This window comes from Enhydra lutris, unplaced genomic scaffold (genome assembly GCF_002288905.1).
Source record: "Enhydra lutris kenyoni isolate GAN:26980312 unplaced genomic scaffold, ASM228890v2 scaffoldscaffold43, whole genome shotgun sequence".
NCBI classification, from domain to species: Eukaryota; Metazoa; Chordata; class Mammalia; order Carnivora; family Mustelidae; genus Enhydra; species Enhydra lutris.
Window position 1 is genome coordinate 2,108,642 of NW_019154127.1, and position 15,241 is coordinate 2,123,882.

A 15,241-nucleotide genomic window follows, 5' to 3' on the forward strand; every position below is an offset into this window, starting at 1 on the left:
TTTAACATTCAAATCACCTTTCTGGGTTCCACAGGTTCTATTCAGCAAGGAAATCTTAAATATACATAACTTAGCTTTTCAGATAATTAAGAACAATAAAAAATTAATGGGAAGGTAGGAAAGAAAAACAGTACTTTTCTTCATGTGTGACCTGAGATGAATCCAAGTCATAAATATAAATGGAACATCTTAGTTCCCAGTTTCAAAATAAATAGAAGAAAGCTAAAAGCATAGACTATGAAAACCCATGATAAAGAACCCTGTAATTGTTCCAAATTGATGGCCCAAATGTAAGTGACTTAGGGATATTTGTTTAAATACAAATTCACAGACCCTGTAGAAGATTTGCCCATCAGAAGGGAGGTGGAGAGGAGGGACTAAATATATGCATTAAAAAAAATAGGTAATAGAAATGAATTACAGTTAAAAAATCACTGAATGGGGATGCCTGGGTGGCTCAGTTGGTTAAGCTGCTGCCTTCAGCTCAGGGTCCTGGGATCAAGTCCTACATCGGGCTCCTTGCTCCTCTCTCTGCCTCTGCCTGCCACTTCTCCTGCTTGTGCTCAGTCTCTCTCTCTCTCTCTCTCTCTCACTTTCTGACAAATAAATAAATGAATAAGATCTTTAAAAATCACTGAATGACATCAAGTAATGTAGAACATTTTCATATTACATGGGAAAATATGAGTTTATAAAATCATCAAATAATATACTTTCTCCTTTAAGCAGAGCATGGCATCAGGACCTTCAGCCCCAGTAGAGTGATTGAAAGGTGCCAAGCATAGATGTATTTCAGTGCACATCTCTTACATCTTTGGATGTAAAGGATGTCTTCCTTTGTCCTTAACTGGTGATGTATTTTCCTTTCTCAAGATTTAGTTACCTAAGGATGGATGGATGGATAGAGAGATGACAAATAAGAGTGTGTGTGTGTGTGTGTGTGTGTGTGTGTGTAAGTAATGACCCTGAAACAGTGCTTCTTACAATGTGGAACTTAGACCACCTGAGCTAGAAGCTAAAAACTTCAGATTTCTGGTTCTTCCATGTTGTTTGTCAATGACAAGATTTCCTTCTTTCTTAAGGCTGAATAATATTTCATTGTGTGTATACTATATTTTCTTTATCAATTCATCTCTCCATGAAGAGATACTGTTTCTGTATCTTAGCTACAATGAAGAATGCTGCAATGAACATGGGAGCACAGATATCTCTTTGACATAATGATTTCATTTCCTATGAGTATATACCCAGAAGAGGGACTGCTGGATCATATGATAGATCTATTTTTAATCTTTTGAGAAATCCCCAGATTGTTTTCTGTAGTGGCTGAGTCAACTTATACTCCCACAAACACTGTATGTGTTTTCTTTTCTCCACAACCTTACCAACACTTACCTCCTAACATTTTTTTTTTTTTTTTTTTTTAAAGATTTTATTTATTTGTCAGAGAGAGAGGGAGAGAGAGCGAGCACAGGCAGAGGCAGAGGGAGAAGCAGGCTCCCTGCCGAGCAAGGAGCCCGATGCGGGACTCGATCCCAGGACGCTGGGATCATGACCTGAGCCGAAGGCAGCTGCTTAACCAACTGAGCCACCCAGGCGTCCCACCTCCTAACTTTTTGATAAGAGCCATTCTAACACATGTAAAGTGATAATTCATTATGTTTTGGTTTGTATTTCCCTAATGACTAGTGATGTCGAGCTCCCTTTCATATACTTGAAATAAAAATCCTCACCATATGAGGTGGTGAATAATATGTTAATTAGCTTGACTGTGGTACTCATTTCACAATATCTACACACATCAGAACATTCTGTTGTACACCTTAAATCTATACAATTTTTATTTGTCAATTAAGCCTCCATTAAGCTGAAAAAAAATTTAGATTTCTGGACCATACCTCAGATGTACCAAGTCAAAATTCCTAGAGATGAGGCATAATAATTTCCACTTTCTGCAAGTTCCCCAGGTGATTCTCCCGCACACCACAATTTCAGAAACACTGGGGTAAGATATCTCTCTGAGCTCTCTTTAAACACATATTTTATATAACTCCATCATTCTAAAATGATCAAATAGACACCTTCTAGTTTAAATATGACTCTGTAATTCTTGAAAAAAAGTCTCTTTTCCTATTCTAATATGCATGTTTGATTAAAGTATAATTCTCAGCATGAATTAATATGTAGCTGCTAGAAAGTTTCAAACGAGATTTTATTGGCTATCACAGTAGTCTACTGGGGAAGAATCTACCAAGTAAATCCTTGAACAAGATGTTTTTTGAATTTTTTAAAAGACATATGTTTTGGGTAAAATATGGTGGAGAAAATACTCTCTTCTAAAGTAATCTCTCCAAATAGCCTTTACGTTTTTAGCTACGAGACAAATCAGAGGCACTATAGACATGTGCAGATATTCAATAAAGGTGCAGGGTTAAGCCAAATCCTGCTATCACTAAGAATATTTGTACTATACATAAAATGTTTTCAACAGGAGGATTGAGACATTTTTGACTTGGCTTATGAAAGGAATATAGCTCTTTTCTCTAAAGGAGCCGGAGAAAGGCTAATATATCTTCAGAAACACTTCTTTATAGTTACTTTTTCCCCATGTTTATGAAAAGTTACTCATATCTTTAAAGAGTAAAACTCACTACCTGGTATCAATTGTACAAAGTTTATGAAGCTTTCCGTCATTGTTTCTTACTTGGAGTTTCTAAGCTGTAAAATAAATACCATAGGTGTTTTGATATAAGGGAATAATCCCTCCCCCTAAAAGACTCTCAGGCTCCCAAAATATGTCTATAGCTATTCTATTACTTGAGGCCTCAGAATTTTTTCGTAGGAAACATGGTATTTTTTTTTCTATATTCTTGCATCACCGGGAAAGGGAACACAGTGGGTTTCACTTGTACTAACATGGAAATAACTGGAAAAGCCTCCTGATAATGTTGGGTTTCCTTGAGGAGGGGAAGGAGCAGTGAAATGAGAAACACCAAGAACTGAATGGTGCCCCACTGGCCCAAGGATTGGAGGTAGATACCAGAAGTAAAAGATGAAGACAGACTTTTTTCCCCCCTTCACTAGTAGCCCCCTCTTGCCTGTTTATCACACCAGATCAAGGATTATTTTCTTTCTTATTGCTTCTAAAGCCCACATGAGGAAAACAAACCCATCTCCCTCTACACTCAGTGTAACAGAAACGTGCACACACCAAGAAAAGAAACTCTGCTCAGGTGAGAGTATTCTGCTGATTGAGACAAGTTTATTGAGAATTCAACACGCACATCCATAACTTTATCAAGAGTCATGAGCATGGTGAAAAATTCAGAAGAAATACGTCGTTGGGCGTCAAGTTTCTGAAAATGTCTCAAAGAACATCATCCAGGGAAGGCAGCTGGAGGCATCATCGGCTTTTTCGTTTCCTTCCTTCTGGACTCTGGAGCTAGGTCTGAGAAGCGGTGACTGGTACATCATGGAGCAAAGGAGGACTAAAGAAGGAAGTAAAGGAGAGACGTGGAGGGGCGCCTTTCAGCCTTGGTAGAGAAGATTCTACGCCTTGGCAATTTCAACAGATCAGTAGAGATCAAATGGCCAGTATCTTCTGTAGCCAAAGGCCCCACAGCCATTGTAGCCATAACCGAAGCCATAGCCCACTGGGGAGTAGGTGCTGCCGTAGCCACAGCCCACGCTGTACCCCAAGGGGTAGCCATAGCTGCCCCAGTAGCATCCTGGGAAGACGGCACCGGAGAAGTTGTTGCACTGCATGGTGTCAGGAGTGGAGGGCTCAGGTAGCTGGGGAATGTGTCTCCTCTGTGTGATGATTCTCCAGGCTCAGAACCTTCTTTATATACCCTGGCTGTGGGGTGTGGTTAAAAACATGAGGACCTCATTTTCATTCTTGATACCAATTTTCATTCTTGAGACCACAAAAAGCTCGTTAATTTGATCTGCTCTTGTGTTAGATGTCTTTACAGCTGCTTAAGAAAGCTCTCACGTCATAGAATACAAGGACAGGATCCCTTCAAAGTATGTCCTTCACTAAAGAAGTATTGCAGTGACTTCAAAGCCCTGGGTCCTATAGACCCTGGATAGAATTCTCTGTAAGCAAGCTTATGAAACCAAGAACTGTTCTGTTAAATCTTATTCAGTTCTCTTGCTCACTGAATTTCCACAACACACAAGGTGGAATTCAATAAATATGTGTTTGAATAAATTAAATGAAGTGATAAAAACATAGTGAGTCCAACTAAAACTCGAGGTATTTCTTAGTATTCACTTGGTTAAAGAATTCTCTTTTTGGTACTGTGCAAGACAAATGCCATAGAGCTCATAGGAAAGTCTCCTTTTTATTTTTTCCCTATCTCTAGCTCCTTTGTCTTAAGGACTGGTTTTAAAATTTATTCTTTATTATAATCCCCACATGAACTATATCTAACATCACATTTTGAGACCACTGCCTGAACTAATAATCTTATAATTGTTAAAAAAAAAATGGAGTTTTTGGATTAAATTTTTTTAAGACTTATTTATTTATTTTAGAGAGAGAGAGAGAGCATGCATGAGTAGGGGGAGGGACAGATGGAGATAATCTTGAAGCAGAGTTCATGCTGAGCAGGGAGTGCAGAGCCCAATGTGGAAATCGATGTGGGGCTTGATCTCAGGACCCTGAGATCATGACCTGAGCCAAAACCAAGAGCCAGCCAGGCCACTTAACCAGCTGTGCCACCCAGGTGCCCCTTGAAATGAATGGTTAAATAAATATGATTTGTTGATCTGGTACCCTTTTTTTTTTTTTTTTTTGAGAATTATATACACTTTACTTGGTATACACTCATAAAACATTTGATAGAGACAAATAGTTTTTTCTGAAACCAATTTCAGAACCCAGATCTTTCTCACTCTGGAACTGGTGATAATCCTTACCTGTTGGGTCCCTGTGGGAAATCTCAGTTGTCTGGCATTGGTTCTGAGGATCTAATGAGTATCTCTTCATTGTGTCCCACATCACCTCATTTTGGGCTAATCTGCACATGGTTGCCACATTCTTGTTTCAAGACTTACTAATCACAAAGTTTTGTTTCTCCTTATATGATGGTACCTCATCAAGGTACCATCTTTGACAATGGTGTCTTTGTTAATTCATTTCTTTTGGATGCCTCTGCTTTCTTAATCTTTTTTTTTTTAATTTTATTTTTTATAAACATATAATATATTTTTATCCCCAGGGGTACAGGTCTGTGAATCGTCAGGTTTACACACTTCACAGCACTCACCATAGCACATACCCTCCCCAGTGTCCATAACCCCACCCCTCCTACCCCTCTCCCCCCATCAACCCTCAGATGGGATTGGGAGGGAGACAAACCATAAGTGAATCTTGATCTGGTACCCTTTTAAAAATAAATATTGAAAACAGCTATAGAGGGGGTGCCTGCGTGGCTCAGATGGTTAAGTGTCTGCCTTTGGATCAGGTCATGATTTTGGGGTCCTTGGATCATGCCCTACATCAGGCTCCTGGCTCAGCAGGGAGCTTGCTCCTCCCTCTCCCTCTGCCTCTCCCCCTGCTCATGCTCTCTCTCTCTCTGTATCTCTGTGTCTCAAATGAATAAACAAAATCTTAAAAAAAAAAAGAAGGAAAGAAAATAATAACAAAGTAAAAAACAGAAAAATGAATGGCAAGTTTTATTCTGAAATGTATATATATATATATTTTTTTTTTCTGGATCTAATAAAAGCAGATTATCTGACAAATGTGACAATCTTGTGAAGGGCCAGGTGGCATATTAAGTCAGCATTTCACTCCTCACACCCCAGGAGTGAGAAGGAAAGCCATTCCTCTCTAAATAGAAATTTAGTTCTCAAAACCGGAGTGAAAGAATGGACAAGATTGATCAAAATTACTTTGGGTCATGCAAGACCTAATAAACTATTCCAGACATTTGCACTGAGATTGCCCAGAATGGCACTTGGTAGAAAACTTACAGAATATACCGCAGAAGAGGACACATGGCACAGAAACAGAAAGGCACAGAGCTATAACAATTCATTCTTAGAAGGCCATGGGAAGAATATGTATTACATGCTGGACCCCAAAATTTTGTAGATCCCTGTATAGGTCCCAGAGGTAGATTTCCTCCCTATCACCAGCAACTAAGACCTAAATATCTGGGAGTACACAGAAGTCACAGGTTGAATCCAAGGCAAGGTGAGACACCCAGAAAAATATAAAACCATGCAGCATTCTAACCACTAATTGATTAATTACAGGAGAGGCATTTTTGAAAATACACGGTGCTACGTTACCATCTTTTTTTAAGAACAAAGCGCCATGACCACCTAGGTTGACTCAGCACTTACAATTCAAACACTTCATGTGACTTACAGCTAAATAAGGTCAGGGAATTAAAACTGGCTTTGCTCCTAAAATATAAAGGTATTCAAGAGTAGGTCTTCCCCTGAAAAAAAAAAAAATATCACAGAATGATTAACACTATGTCTTACTCTCATCACATTGCTCTGCTCCATAAAGAAAACAAAACAAAACAAAACAAAACAAAAGTAGCATTATACAGTGGGATGGAAAAAGATTTGCCAAAATCTTTTCTAATGCTCTGTTGAAATGAGTTTCTCCCTCACCTGACTACCCAATCTGGCAAGATGTTAGCTATGCCCTCCATGGTACAATACCCAGCTCTGTATCTGAGTAGTAATGGTAAATAAAAATTAAAATATGACATCTTTTTAAAAACTTAGGACCTTGGGGTGCATGGGTGGCTCAGGCAGTTAAGCAGCTGCCTTATGCTCAGATCATGATCCTGGGGTCCTGGGATCAAGCCCTGCTTTGTCAAGCTCCCGGTTCAGCCAGGAGTCTGCTTCTCCCTCTCTCTCTGCCCCTCCCTGCTTCTCGTGTGCTCCCTTTCTTTATGTCTCCCTCTCTCTCAAATAAATAAATAAAATCTTTTTAAAAATGTTTAAAAATTAAAAAAAACCTTAGGCCTTTTCATAGCAAACATCCTGAATTTTCTCTAGAACGTCTACAAAAAAATCCCAACACAGAAAACTTTCAGGGAGACACATTATCAACAAGTCATTTAAAAACAACTGATGTGGGATAGATTAAAATTGTCATGATCTGGCAGAGGAAGGAGTTATTTGTGTTCTCTTTCTTTATGAAGCGGCTGAATAGGAAAAAATAAAACAAAGAAAAGAAAAGAGAAAAGAAAAGAAAGTAATAATAAAATAAAATAAAAATGAAAAACAAAAACATAGCTAATAGCTAGCTTAATCTTGCATTGGTTCTATGAAAGCTATATTCTTACATAGGTATATCTAGGGAAGATCTAGGTTTTGTAAAGCGTGCAGTTTATACAATGTTGAGAACCCTCTTTAAGAAAAAGAACATAATATAAAAATATAAAATCAAATACAAAATTAAATATTTGTTGAATGCTAAAAGAAATCAAAAAATTAAACTCTAACAAAAATCATAAATATTACAAAATTCCAAAAGGAGTATTTTTACTACTTAACTGCTTGTCATAATTCCATAATATTTTTTCCATAGATTAGCTTCTGACTCCATCATTTCAAACTATTTTCTCTACTATTCATCCTGTGCTGAATGCCATGGGGCAAATTCATACTGACATGTGACCTCTTATCCTACATCTTCATATCAAAAACTTTGTGTAAATTAGGGGAGTAGATGGTAAAGAATTCCTGGAAGCCATCCCCATACAAGGATAGCTCAAAATAGCCTAATGAGACACAGAAGTGACTGCAAACCACACTCCGAATCTATTCCTCCATATCCAAATTAAATGTATCTCCTTGTCAACTTGTCCTTAAGCCAAATGCCAAAAGACCCATGGCCCTCCAGAACCTCCCAACATGAGGGAAAGTGTGAGGTAGGGAACCCCTGGTAGAAAGCAAAAAATGTCTAAACCAAATGCAGTAAAAATGTCTTGCTTTTGTGAGTTCCTCAAAAAAACAGGATCATGTGACATGGAGGTTTGATAAAAAGAAAAATATTATATTGTCGCATGAAAAATGACTCAGTACTAGACTAATCATTACTGGATACTTATTGGTTTGGATAAAGTTCATGACCCCTTTCTTTTTTAATAACATCTTAAGATATTATTTAATAAATTACTTGATTTCTCCTTTTGTATTTCTTTGATTTAAATAAGGTCTGACATGAATAAAGATAGAAGAAAGTCCTGCTCTTTGATTTTCTACAAAGGAGCAAGAACCATAGTGTGTACAGATCTTAGAAATAGAGTCAATTCCAGCATGCACAGAAAGATAGTTCTTGTCTTGTAAGCATCACAGATAAAGTTTCTAGCTTCAAAATATTATAATTCATTAGTAATGAGAGAGAAGTTACAAGGGAATGTTTTAAATGAGTTTTAAAATATTCATCTGTGGTTACTCTGTAATACAAAAATGATCTTTCCATTTATCTTTTCAAAAATTTATTCTTAAAGATATTTATTAGACATCTGCTGTGTTTCAGGTATGTTGTTAGGTTGTAGCAATCTGAAGATGAATAAGAAATAGTAATTAAAAGAAAAATGATAAATAAATAAATAAACAAGTTTACCCATTCTACCCTGCAAGTCCATATTGCCTTCTGCAGACTTCAGGGATGATGGAGAGAATGAACAAGTCTACTTGAACTCGGGGTAGTGGCCATGGAAAACTTCACTATGGAAAGGATAAATATTTGAACTGGGTCTTGAAAATGGGTGAGTATTGGTTAGGGGGATAGGGTATATTCCAGAAAGAAGTGTTTTAAAGTCTCAAAGTTGTTAAATACTACAGAGTCTTCCAGGAGTCACAGATGATTCAAAGGGGCCGCAGCCATGATGACAGGAGAATTAATGGAAGCTGGGGCTGAAAAGGTCGGGGGCATGTGAAACTGTACAAGCTGTGGAGGCAGAGGGAACCACTCATGCACTTAGCTAGGGGTGGCGGGCATAATCAGCTTTGCATTTCAGAAAGATGACTGCCCTGTTAGTGTGGGGGATGAATTGGAATGGGGAAATCCTGGAAGTATGTATGAAGATTGGGTTTAAAATTGTATTCACTAGGAATCCTTTTGGCTGCAAGTAACAAAAACCCACGCTGATGCCTGCTTAAACAAAAAGAGCTTATTTTCATGACTACTCAAAAGCAAGAACACCGGCCATTCCAGGGCTGCCTCTGGGCTTGGCAATGTCAGGGTGCAGAGCTGGCTCACTGGGACCTCTCAGTGCTCTCCCATCAGCTGCAGAATCACTACAGCAGGTGCATCCCTCATATTCTCATGCATCAACATCCAAAACCGAGAAGCAAAAGAGAGGATCTCTTCTCCCACAGCTCCTTTGTATTTACTCTCTCCAAAGAATTCTTTTCACATTTGCCTTACAGTGTATTCCCACTGGCTCCCATACTCTAGAACTGAATCACATCTCATGGTTGGGCTATAGAGGAGGCTGGAAAAGCATGCATACAGTATTTTCTTCTCCTATAGTGCAAAGTGGTCTCTGCCAACCTAGCAAGAGGGAAAGGAATGGCCATTGGGTTGGTAATCAGTAGAACTGCATGAAAACCATCACACTAAGTTAGGCAAGAGAGGCTGGGAGCCTAAATTCAGGTGACAGTATGAACAAGAGGATGAATTTAAGAATTTTTAGAGAGCTAGATTTAACAATTGTGGGTTAACAATCATCTATCATGGTCATTACCCCACAGCCCCACCAGGGAATCTGACACAAGACATCCATGGAAGACACTGTGGAAGGAAGACCAAAGGGCAGTACTTCCTAATCTTCTTCCCAGATAGCACACACAGTACATTAGACCTCTTTTGGGTTCCTCCTGCTCAGTGCCCCTCCCCAACTCATGCACTTGCTCTCTCTCTCTCGCTCTCTCTCAAATAAATAAATAAAATATTTTTTTTAAAAAAATTAAAATTAAAAATAAGAAAAACACAAATTTATTGTCTTAAACCTCCTATGGCCAAATGTGTGAAATCAGCAGTAGGCATGGTTCCAAAGGTTCTGAGGGGTGAATTGGTTTTCTAGCTTTTTCTAACTTCTATGGAGGCCAGCTGCATTCTTTGTCCCATGCCTCCTTTCCTGCCTCCCTCCAATGTCTTGCTTCTCCTATGCTATAGACTGCTATCCTCCTGCCTCCCTCTTACAAGGATCATATTGAGCCCATCTGGATAATCTAGGATAATCTCCCCAAATCAGGATCCTTAACTTACTCACCCCTGCCTCACTAGCAGTAAAGTAGGGAGTCTGATAAGGTAAGGTAAGATAACAAAGTGGACAATTTGGGGGCCCATTTTTCAGCCTGCCATATTACCCAATGCAAGCTATTTATTTATGTACCTGCACTACTATGGTGGCCTCAGAACTAGGCAGGTGACAGCTTCCCCCCTTACAATCTCCTTCCAACAACCAGCATTTACAAAAGGCAGATCTGGTTGTGAGAGACACACATTAAAAATATTTCAATAACTTACAATTGCTTTCAGGATGATTTTTCAAATTTATCTCTAAACTGACCTAAAAGCCCCCAACTCAATGTTTAACCTTCACTGTCTTTTAGTGTTTCAAAAGTACCATGTTCCTTCTTGCTCTCAAGACTTGGCACTTACTATTTATTCTGATGGAATCCTTTTCCCTCTTCTCTCCCACCAACCTCTAGACACCAGCCCAAACACTTCCTTTGCAAGGTCTTTATGTCCTCCCCTGCATTAGCTAAATCCAGCTACAGCATCATGGCAGACCACCATCTCCCCCACATCTGCAGTACTTTTCACAGTTGTCCTTTAACTTTATCCGTGTGACTGACAGATGCTTCTCTAACCTGCTAAATGATCAGCAAAAATGATGTCTTTAATCAGCCTTGATTCCTCAGTGCCTAGCTCACTACGAGGCACAGTGCAAGTTTTCAGTAATACCAACTAAGTAAATGAATGAATGAATATTCTAAACATTTGGCCACTGATGTGCTGGTAAAATTTAGGCAAATTATTTTTCTGGGTCCCAAGCCATTTGACTGTAAAATGAGGTAAGTTGGCTTACTGAAACTCACCACCTCAACCGTGGTATGATTTTCACATCAAAATCACAGATGACCCAATATTACACTGCAGCCCACACTCATTGGAATCTGGCCAATTAAGCATGCCACTATATGATTCCAGTAAAGGCAGTGGTCACACCTTGGGAAATTTGTAGTGTTCCACAGTAAGCTATCTGAAGATGTGTCCTCTTAAACAAAACACAACACTCAAAAGGAGATGAACATGAGTAGTTGAAGGATAAAAAGGAGACACCTTCTTGCCCCGGCTTAATAAACCAGACCTAACGTAACTTACTGTCTTGGGAAACCATGCTTCCCAGGAGACATTTGGCAATGTCTTGAGTCATTTCTGTTTGTCAGGACTGGTGGGAGGCTGCTTAGCCTCTCATGGGTAGGAGCCAAGGTTGCAGCCACAGTTTACAATGTACAGGGAAACACTACATCTTGAGTTCTCACAGCAAAATCTATCCAACCCACAGTGTCCACAGAGCTAAGGTGAAAAACACCAGACTGAAGTCAAGATTGCAGGCCATCAAATATGGTTGCCAAACAATATACCCCCAAAGTGTCACATGACAAGGCCAGAACTTGCTGACCAAGTCTTAGGGCTAACTTGAGACATAATTTCAATGCCTTGCTATCTCAGCACTTGTAGGGCTACGCCACATTCGTGAGGCCACTTGGTTAATTATCAGAGCAAACGCCTAATTAGTGAAGCTTGCTATTTGATGTAGAACCCATGATGTGTCCTTAAGAAATAAGGTGACACCCCAGGAATGCCTGGATGTATAATAAGCTCACTGACTGTCAGAGACAGCTTGCAGGTGTTTAACAACTGACATGAAAAGTCATTCGAAGGAAGGTATGGTTTTGTTGCCAGCTTTCAGTCACTGGTGGGATAAGAAGGTCATTTTTAGCATCTACTCTCTATTCTCAGTAATGCAAAACAAGGAGCTGATGTCCACTTTTTGGACACAAAGGGAGAGGTAGAGCCAGCAACTGGGAATGTGCGTGCAAATTGAAAGCACGGCACCAACCTGTACACTGACTTAGTCCAAAGAATGAAAGATTAAAAAATTCTGATCTGTTGTGTCCTTCAGTGCTAAACAGCATCACTGATGACTGGAAGCACGACACTTCAACGTATTTACTCATCGTTGCCCTTCGGGAGGCCTGAGGTTATGTGCTTCTGATGACAGAAATCACGTTTTGCATTACTGCCACACAATGAAGGATGGCAAGCTTGAGCTACTAGAAGCATCATGTCCTCAAAGTCTTTGCTGACCAAAAACTAAATATACAAATAAATACATTTAAATTTAAAAGTGAGGACCTAGGTCCCAAAGATTTATCTCAAAATTTTAGGCTGCTCATTAGGGAAGCCTTGAAAATTCTGCAGTTGCAACCCAGGGCGTTGGACGCAGAAGCTTCAAAATGGAGATAATGAGACACACTTGTAAAGAGATTAATAAGAGGGAAGGATGACTGGAAAGGGAGGAAGAAAAGAGCAGGACACTCTACTGTGAATCTTGTTGTCAAAGATAATGTCAGGAGTCTCAGAGGCCAGTCACTACAAAAGGACTGGTGTCTGAGAAATAACAGGGTATTTTTAGAGATGATTCTCAGCACATTCAAGAGTCTCACAGAATATCCTAAGAGCTCTCTGCTGGCAGGCCTTAGAAGCAAGAAATATTTCCATTTATCTAATAGAAAGTTCTCCTGCTTCAGTTTTAAGTGCTTTTCCTCTACCCACAATGGAAATGAAAACCATAAACTAGTTTTTCTGTAAATAGCAATAAAAATAGAACCAGAACATAAGAGACATCATACGTCAAAAACTTTACTTTTTTGCTAAAAATGTTAATACCATTTCATCAGTGCTTTAAAAATCAAGAGTGAGACGTATGTCCCTCTCTACTTCCTTTGGGGTAAGCATCCACAGGACTGGGCCAGTGTTTAAACTTTATGAGCTCATGAATCACCTGAAATGTTGTCAAAGCTCTGAGTACAAAAGGAGCCCACGATTCTGCCTTTTGAAGAAGCTCCCAGGTGATGCCAATGTTGCTTGTTCTCTGACCATATTTCAAGGAGCAAAGGATGAAGCTTTATCTCTAGGTTTTAAAATCATTATATTAATCCAGCAAATATTTATCAAGCATGTAGAAGACAGCAGTGGTGATAGAACAGTGAATTAAGCACAGTGTTTGTCCTTAAGGAACTTACAAGCATACACACTCTAGTGAGGGAATCAAGGATCATAAGAAAGATAATGAGCAGCCCTCACCTCATTAATAATAAGCCAGAGCATTCCCCGCATTCATACACAATCTTCAGAACATCAAATCAGACAAGGTCAGTCTGTGACAATGATGGAGTAAGACAAAAACAAGGCCGCTCTGTAATCATGTCCAAGAACAGATGGAAACAGGAACACTATTCAAACCCAACATGACTAGGCATCATTGTCAGTGACTGTTGCCTCTTGACCAATAACACCTTTAGCCTTATTCCACCTCCTGGGTAAAAATATTAAAACACCCAGCCATAGAATTAGGTACCTCTGGGAGGCAGAATAATGGTCCCGCAAAGACATTGCCATCCTAATTCTGGAACCTGTGAATCTATTATACTATGTGGCAAAGGGGAATGAAGGTTGCTAACCCACTGGCTTCGAAGACAGGAGATTACCCAGGATTATCTGGGTAGGCCCAGCGTCATCGAAAGTGAAGGAGGAAGGTAGGAAGGTCAGAGTCAGAATCCAGGAGAGAGATTTAAAGATGTTATGCTACTGTGTTTGAAGATGAAGGAAGGGGACACAAACCAAAGGACTGGGGGCAAGCCTTTAGAATCTGGAAAAGGTTAGGAAATCAAATGAATACAGTCCTACCAACACCTTGATTTGAGCCCAGTAAAACCCATTTTGAATTCCTGACATCCAAAACTGTAAGAGCATATTTGTGTAATTTTAAGCCATTAAGTTTGTGGCAATTTGTTACAGATGGCATCCAATACGGAAATGACCACTGCCCTCCATTAGTCCTTTCCAGAATTACCCCATTCAAGCCCAGATCTTAGAACAAACCCCTTCCAAACCCCCCTTATTGAGAAATCTTGTAATTTCTCATCTTGCATTATTTCTGCTCTTGGAACAACTTGATGAACCTAACTTTGACGACGGGTGTGTTCCTGGTGGTCTTGGTTGGTGGACTTTGGCAGGACAGTGTGAACAGGATGATATTAAAGTAAAGAGAGGTGGGGCTTTCAAACTGGAGCAAGGAAAGTTCCCTGGGGTAGAGGAAAACCTTTTGAAGGATCTGTAGGAGTTAGATGAAGAAGGGGACAGAAGGAAGCAAAGAACTATGGCAGATCCAATTTTGGGAGAGGAAAGCACGGTAAGGACAAATAGGAAATGGGGCTAGAGGAATCAGTACTCTTATGAGCCACTAGTTGATCTTTATCCTGAAATCTCTAAGTAACAAAAAAAAAAAAAAAAAATAACCCGAGTTTGTGAAAGAAAGCCATATTATTAGATTCACATTTTGAGAGATGATTATGTCTGGTGTATGGAAGTGGGGTTAGGGACTGGCTGGCAGACTGGATAGGCAGCGGGTACAGTAGTCCAGGCATGAAATGACACAGGTGTGAAGCAGGGCGGAAATATTAGGAATAAGGATATAACAGCATTTCTTAGGCATGATGAGGAGGGAAAATCTAAGGGCTTGATATCTGGATAGAGAATGGAGCCTAATACTCTAAAATTTATTTGGCAAGCTTGTGAAATAATGGAGGATCTTGATAGTCTCAGTTATGGGCAAATCAGCAAATACCGAGTTCACATTCTCCTCTCTTATCAGTGATAGAAGGATGGCCTCAGAAGGAATCCAGAAACCCCAGCCCAAGTGTTGGTTCAAGTCTCAGCTTTCTTCTTGGTGAATATTTGCCCACAGGAAAATTGCTTAATTTCATCAGTTTCCTCATGATACCCAATCTCCCAAGACAATTGTCAGAATTAAATAGAATTCAGTGTTGGTAAGGATATGGAGAAAAGGGAACCCATATGTGCTGTTGGTGGGGATGTAAATTGTTGCAACCATTTTTGAAAACAGTATGGAGGGTCCTCAAAAAACTTAAAAATGGGAATACCATATGATCCAGCAAT

At 39.5% G+C, this 15,241-nt stretch overlaps 1 protein-coding gene across 1 annotated transcript; it reads right to left on the reverse strand.

Annotated features, from left to right (window-relative positions):
* Window positions 1-3,573: 3,573 nt before the first annotated feature.
* On the reverse strand, window positions 3,574-3,765 carry LOC111155644 (keratin-associated protein 8-1). Its single transcript, XM_022515918.1, has one exon. The coding sequence runs from the start codon at window positions 3,763-3,765 to the stop codon at window positions 3,574-3,576; it is 192 nt and encodes a 63-aa protein (XP_022371626.1).
* Between the last annotated feature and the right edge of the window lie 11,476 nt (window positions 3,766-15,241).

What these genes read in the sequence shown, in the direction of transcription:
- LOC111155644 (XM_022515918.1), bottom strand. Translation starts at nt 3,765, where the DNA reads ATGCAGTGCAACAACTTCTCCGGTGCCGTCTTCCCAGGATGCTACTGG.